Source organism: Entamoeba invadens (genome assembly GCF_000330505.1).
Source record: "Entamoeba invadens IP1 unplaced genomic scaffold scaff_1105074724841, whole genome shotgun sequence".
In the NCBI taxonomy this organism is placed as follows: Eukaryota; Evosea; order Mastigamoebida; family Endamoebidae; genus Entamoeba; species Entamoeba invadens.
The window spans coordinates 27,794-34,504 of record NW_004191842.1 but is presented as its reverse complement, the minus strand read 5'-3'; the positions used below and the strand labels follow the sequence as shown (position 1 = coordinate 34,504).

The 6,711-nt window shown below is 29.2% G+C and overlaps 3 protein-coding genes across 3 annotated transcripts; 2 read left to right on the top strand and 1 right to left on the bottom strand.

Annotated features, from left to right (window-relative positions):
* Positions 1-491: 491 nt before the first annotated feature.
* Positions 492-1,076, top strand: EIN_234690 (hypothetical protein; the record flags this gene model as incomplete). Its single annotated transcript, XM_004185310.1, has 1 exon — positions 492-1,076. One exon carries the CDS (start codon positions 492-494, stop codon positions 1,074-1,076), a length of 585 nt encoding a protein of 194 aa, XP_004185358.1.
* A 312-nt stretch (positions 1,077-1,388) lies between these two features.
* EIN_234680 (hypothetical protein) lies at positions 1,389-4,352 on the bottom strand (the record flags this gene model as incomplete). The annotated part of the gene is made up of 1 exon (XM_004185309.1): positions 1,389-4,352. The coding sequence occupies one exon, from the start codon at positions 4,350-4,352 to the stop codon at positions 1,389-1,391; it is 2,964 nt and encodes a 987-aa protein (XP_004185357.1).
* Positions 4,353-5,578: 1,226 nt separating this feature from the next.
* On the top strand, positions 5,579-6,711 carry EIN_234670 (hypothetical protein; the record flags this gene model as incomplete). Its single annotated transcript, XM_004185308.1, has 2 exons — positions 5,579-5,596; positions 5,671-6,711. Coding segments are annotated over 2 exons (1,059 nt in total), but the record flags the coding sequence as incomplete, so codon positions are not given.

Here is a 6,711-nt window from a genome sequence, read left to right as displayed (position 1 = left end):
TGAAAACTCTAAAACCACTACAACAAACGTGTTTATTGTGATAGTTTTATGATACTTAGATCTAAGTTATTTTTTTGAAGTTTCCAAAAGTTGTTATTCGAGTAAAAAACAAAATTTAAAATCCATTATTAACCTTACAATACTTTTACTGTTTTAAATAAACACAAATTTTATTTTTTTGAACTTGATATGATACACAGAAAAAAACTTACCTTGTGGCGACTCTTTTGAAATGCAAACAGTAAACAAACCAACCGCGCAAACAATAATTTATAGGTTTTTCTTTTTTTTTCCAATTTTTGGAAATGTTTTAATTAAAACACTAAATGTATTGGCGTTTTCATCAACAAAACATTTTTTTTCCAAAAAATTGTTTTATAAAAGAAAAAAAAGAATCGTAAGGTTAAGTGTGTTGAATAAATTATAAATTTTATAATAAAATAATAATAATGTTATAAAAAATTAAAAAATAAACTTAAAAAAGTTGATTAATGGAAACTATAATAATGCTCTTAGGTGATGGCGGAGTCGGGAAGACTTCGATTGCGATTCGTTTAGTTCACAATATATTTACAAAGATATATGATCCTTCAAACGACAACCCATTTTTAACATCTATAACAGTTGATAATAAAACTCATTCGATATTATTACTTGACTTTGCTTGTTTCGATGAATGTAAAGCATATAGATATAATAACATTAATAAAAGTGATGGGTTTATTGTTGTTTACTCCATAATAGATTTACAATCTTTTAACGAAGTTAAACATCACATTGAAACGATCTACAGAATTATGGATAAAGACGTTAATGAACACATTCCTATAGTATTATGTGGTAATAAATGTGATTTGGAATGCAATAGAATTGTCACAACAAAAGATGGAAAAATACTTGCAGAAGAATTCAACATATTCTTTTATGAAGTATCTGCCAAAAATAATATAAACATCAAAGAAGTCATTAATGACCTTTTGAGAGACATTTTAAAACATAAAAATGATATGAATACAACTGCTTTCCATAATGATATCGTTTCGAATACAAAAAGTAAGTCTTGTTTTGTGTGTTAATAAGTATTTAAACATGTGTGCAATTAAAATAATTAATAAACCAATTGTATAATGAACTGATTAAATAAACTATTATTACAATGCAAAAACAATATTCTATTAGAATATTTTACCATCTGTTATTTGATTTTTTGTAAAAAAATGTAATTATTTAAGATGGATTAGTAAACTATATATATCAATATCGTTTTTTATTCAATTTTGTATTTTAGTTTTAATAAATATAAAAATAGTGTGTTTTAAACAAATTTTTATTATCATTACATCGAAATTATATATTATTTTAAAAATTAAATTTTAATAATTATTGATTTAAATCAAGACTAATAACATTAGTAATAATGCTGCTAAATTGTAAAGTTTATTGGCTTTATTGTCTATGGTGCAAGTCATACATTCTGTGTCAAAACAGGGTGTAACATAATGTTCTTTACATTTTTCACATGTGCTTCCATTCTTATAAAAACCATTTTTACATTTGTCTGTGCATCCATCAATTGAAAATATTTCAAAGCCACTTTCACACTGTTCACAACTATTTCTATTACCACAAACTTTACATTTTTCTACACATTTATCACATTTTCCTTCAAAATTAAAGAAATATTCAGGACATACAGAAGAACATTTCTTCTTGTCAAGTTCCAAATAGAAATTGTCGTGACATTTGTCACATGTTTCACCGTCTTTACAACTTTTGCAATTATCAATAGTACATTTCTGGCAATTTCCGGGTGTTCCAAAAGTACCTTCAGAGCATTCTCCTGTCTGACTTGTACACTTTTTGGTTTGAGAATTCAATTCAAAATTATCTCTACATTTGTTACAAACATCTCCAGTACCACATGTTAAGCAGTCTGGAGTTGAACACATTTGACACGTTTTGTTTTTGAGATAAGTACCATCTGGACAAGTTTCAAGACACTTCTTTGAGTCACTTTGGAGAATCATTTGTCCAGAACATACATCGCATGTGTACGAATTAGAACATTTTTCACAATTATTTACGGTACATTTTTGACAATTGGGATATACTCCGAAAGTACCTGCACCACATTCAGGTGCAATACACTTGTGACTATTTTTATCAATGGTGTAAGGAGCTTCACAAGATGTGCAAACGTCGTTATTACCACAAGAATTGCATTTATTCTCAGAACATTTAATACAAATTTTGTTATTTGGATACTCTCCATTTTCACATTTCGATACACACGTTTTCTTTGTGTTTCCAACAAACAAATTGTTAATACAAACTTCACAAGTCTCTTTGTTCAAACACGTTTTACAATTTTCAACACCACACATTTGACAATTTGGAGGAGTTCCAAGTTTCCCATCTCCACAAGTACTTTGTGGAGCTACACATTGTTTTTGGTCATTAAGCGTAAAAGGTGCAACACATTGTGTGCATACATTGTTTGTTAAACATACATTACAATTTGGAATCGAACATTTTGTGCACACTTTGTTTGTTCCATTTGGATATTCGCCATTTGGACATTTGTTGAGGCATTTTTTCTTATCTGATTGTATGACTTGATTGGAAGCACATTTATCACATTTGGCTACATCGGTATCACATACATCACAACCACTGACTGAACAAGAAACGCAAACGTTGTTAGTACCAGTCTTTTGACCATTGGGACATTTTGTTCCACATTGTGATTTATCAGCAGATAGTTTATTTGTTCCTGTGCATTTACTGCAAATGTTAGATGGACACGTTGCACAATTAGTCACTGAACACTTTGAACAAACATTGGCAGTACTTTCATATTGCCCCTCTTGGCAAGAAGATGTACATTTTGTTTTATCTGGTGATAACTTATTATTTCCAGTACATTTTGAACACTGGGTAGTGGCAGTGGCAATTTCACAATTTAAACAATTTGTCACACTACATTTTACACATAAATTATTATTGTTTGCAATTTCTCCTGCTGGGCAATTGGTGTTACAAGACGTTTTATTTGAAGATAATTTAAATCCAGTTTTACAAGTATTACAAGTCGTCAATGAATTAGCATTACACGTTCCACAATTTTGGACCGCACAAGCAACACAATTATTTCCATTTGTTGCTTGTCCGGTTGGGCAATTAGTTAAGCACTGCATTTTATCAACAGAAAGTTTATTTGGATTTTTACATGTTTGGCATTGTGTTGTTGACCCAGTCACACACGTTTGACAATTGCTTACTTTACAAGTTGGTGTAGGAGGGTCTATAGGCGCACTTCCTCCCTCTTGATCACATACGTCAGTCACACCATCTTTACTAGATTTGCCATTTGGACACGATTTGCAGTCCGCTCCATTAACAATTGTATCAACAGTTACGGCTGTATTAATGAAATGACTTGAATCGCATTTAGCTTTTAAAGCATTTACTCTTCCAAACATATTTCCAGAGTAAGTATCTTTAACGTATATTTTGAGTGATGTTTTAAGAGTTGAAGTTATTTGACTTGGAGCTGTCTCTCCGTGGTAAAAAATATAACTAAAAGACGACAAATCATCGTTCAATGTTTTTAAAGAAGGATAGAGATGAATAGAAGGTATAGTGTCATCATATAAAGCTTTAGCATCAATAGTTTCTACTCCTTCAAATCCGATCAATGTTTTCAACTGATGACAACCACTAAACATGTTTGCAGCTAAATGATTGAGTCCATTTAAATCAACAGAAGTCAGTTTGTAGCACCCATCAAATATCATAGTTCCAACGTTTGTTATTTTTTTCGGAGTTTTTATATGGGTTACAAGTGATGACTGAAATGCAAAATTGCCGACCGAATCCATTGTATTTGGAAATGGAAAAGTATCCAACCCAACTGCATTAAAAGCAAAATTTCCAATTGATTTGAGCGTTTCACTATTGCCCGAATTTGTTGCATGTATTAAACCGGCACAAAAATGAAAGGCGTTATTACCAATTGAAGTTACACCTTTGAAGTCAAAGGAAGTCAATGCACTAAATTGAAATGCAAAACTTCCAATTGTTGAGAAGCCCGAGTCCGAAACAATTGTTGTTATTCCACTTTGTTGGAAAGCGTTATCTCCTATTGAGACTAAACTGTTTCCTGTAAAATGAATAGAAGTAACCGCTTGGTTTCCCACAAAGGCATTGTTTGTCACACATGTTACTCCATTAACTGTAATTGCACCACTACAAAAACCGGGGCCACTTAAACAATTGCCAGACTTTTGAAAACAGTCAGCGGAATATACACATATATCCAGAAATAAAAAAGAAACAACGAAAGTGAACATGTTATTTTTGATATTACAACCGAGTTTCTTCGTTTATAAACGAATTCTTCGTGTTCATTTAAATTATTTTGTGTTGATTAAGCTAGATATACACTATGAAACCAAAATTAATATCAACAAGAATATTTTTTTAATTAATGTGTGTGTACAAATTTAAAGGGGTTTACTGGTTAAAAAGTATGTAAATATTTATAGAATATGGTTGTTTTGAGCTAAAAAATAAATTATTTTTTAAAAAATTACCTTTTGTTAATCTATTTTTAAAATTATATGTTTCATTGTGTTAGTTTAATCGAATTATCAAACAATAAATTATGAACAACAAAAATTGTGTTGAATTTTGAGTAAAACATAAACGATTCCCAATTAAACATCATTTCAATTTCATTTGTTGTTTTATTTTATGTACGATTCAATAATCAATCAACCAAAAAGATTTAGAATTACACATTATTAGAAAACTAAGAGCAAATTACATAGTTTATTTTTTCTAAATAATAAATAAAAACAAAAACATCCACACAATTTTATTGTGTATTGAATCCATTCAACTGTGTCAACAACACAAACTTAAAAACATTATCATCTTGAAGAAATAATATAAAATATAAGTTTATTTTAGTAATAAAATCATCACATATAAAAATGTCATTTTATAATAATTAATTTGTATTGTAAACTGTAGTTCAAAAGTTTGTACCGCAGTAAACAAACGATTAATAATTTTGTGTTTTGATATTTCAGTCATTGTTGTGACAACACCATCAGTATATCGATATTACGAGATACTTTAGCGCTTGTTATTTATTTTATTATTATAAATGAAGACGAGACTTTGAAAATTTTTGGCATTAAATTTATCAGCTTTTTATAATAAAATGCACTTTTGGGATCATTCACGTGTATTTCAAAAACAAAAATCCCGTTATTTCAAGTTTTATTTGAAATTTTTTAATGCTTAAAAATTCTTCGAGTAAAAAAATATTTTTTGAAGACTGTTTTTCTCTTTTTTACTTGGAAAAAATAAGCGAATTTATTACAAAAAACGATTCCCAAAAATAACAAACAAAATATATGCAAAAAATCGGGACACCTCAGTACCGACTTTTGAAAAACAGTTTACTTGAAATTGAATTTATATTTTATAAAACAAAATGAAACAATAATGTTTTTTTTTGTTTTTTAATAACTAAAAACTTTTTAAAAAAATACAATTTGTATTGATAATGTTACGTCTTGAAATGGTTTATCTTAAGACGTCATATTGTTTTTAGATACAAAGGACGATTTGATTACTTTTATTTCTGTCAATAAAAAGAGTAAAACCGCACTCCAATCTCTCAAAAAATCGCCTGTTTTTTGTTATGAATCCAGTGCGATTTGGTTTGTCAAACATTTTACACCAGATACATTTGATTTTGCAAATCGTGTCATGCCAGTCATTCAAATTACCGATAATGTCAAAATTCTTCGTTTCCCAAATTTTCTATATGACTTTTCAATTAATATTTTTGACGTAAAACTCCTTCCAGATATCCTCCCAAAAATAACATCTTTTTACTTTGGTGGTAGTAACATTTTTCCGATCAATTTTCGGCCAAAATTAATTGATAATCTTATAGATAATTCACAGCACTTTGTACACCTCAAAAAACTCGAAGGTGACATTGAAATTATCACAAATTTTATCAAAAGATACACTGAAAATGGACTTAAAAAAGAAGGACCTTTAAAACAAATTGTTCTTTGGAGTCATAAAGATCAGTATATCAAATTATCAAAAGAAACCTTTGGATTTCTTTTCGATATACAAAAATGTCTTGTTCCAAACAAAACCAATGTCTATGTCATTTGCGACTTTTTTGAAGAAAATTTGTGTTTTGATGATTTTAAAGATTTGGTCAAAAAGTTTAAAAATTTTAAATTCTATTTTAAAGTCATTTACGATGACAAAAATCCATTTTTCAATACCAACAATGTTTTCATAGAAAATGGAATAATTGCATTTCGAGGACAAGTGTGTTCTCAAACAATGACAAAAATTGTTGAAAAAAGTGCTGCGACAAAAGTTATTCATGTCAGTTTTGTGCCATCTCCAACTTCTTGGAAATTGCCGCCAAATGTTACTGAATATATTCTCACCCAATCAGATTATGTGAAGAAAACGTTTTTTGATTTTACAGACGACGTAAGTAATGTAATACGAATGAAAATTGACAACTCAAGAGGTGTTGATTTTAGTAACAATTTCAACAAGTTGGAAGTCCTTATAATTGAGAAATCGAGTCGAATTACATTTTATGAAGAATGCACTTTCCCAAATTTGGTTGAGCTGTATATTAAATGGGATACACTATTG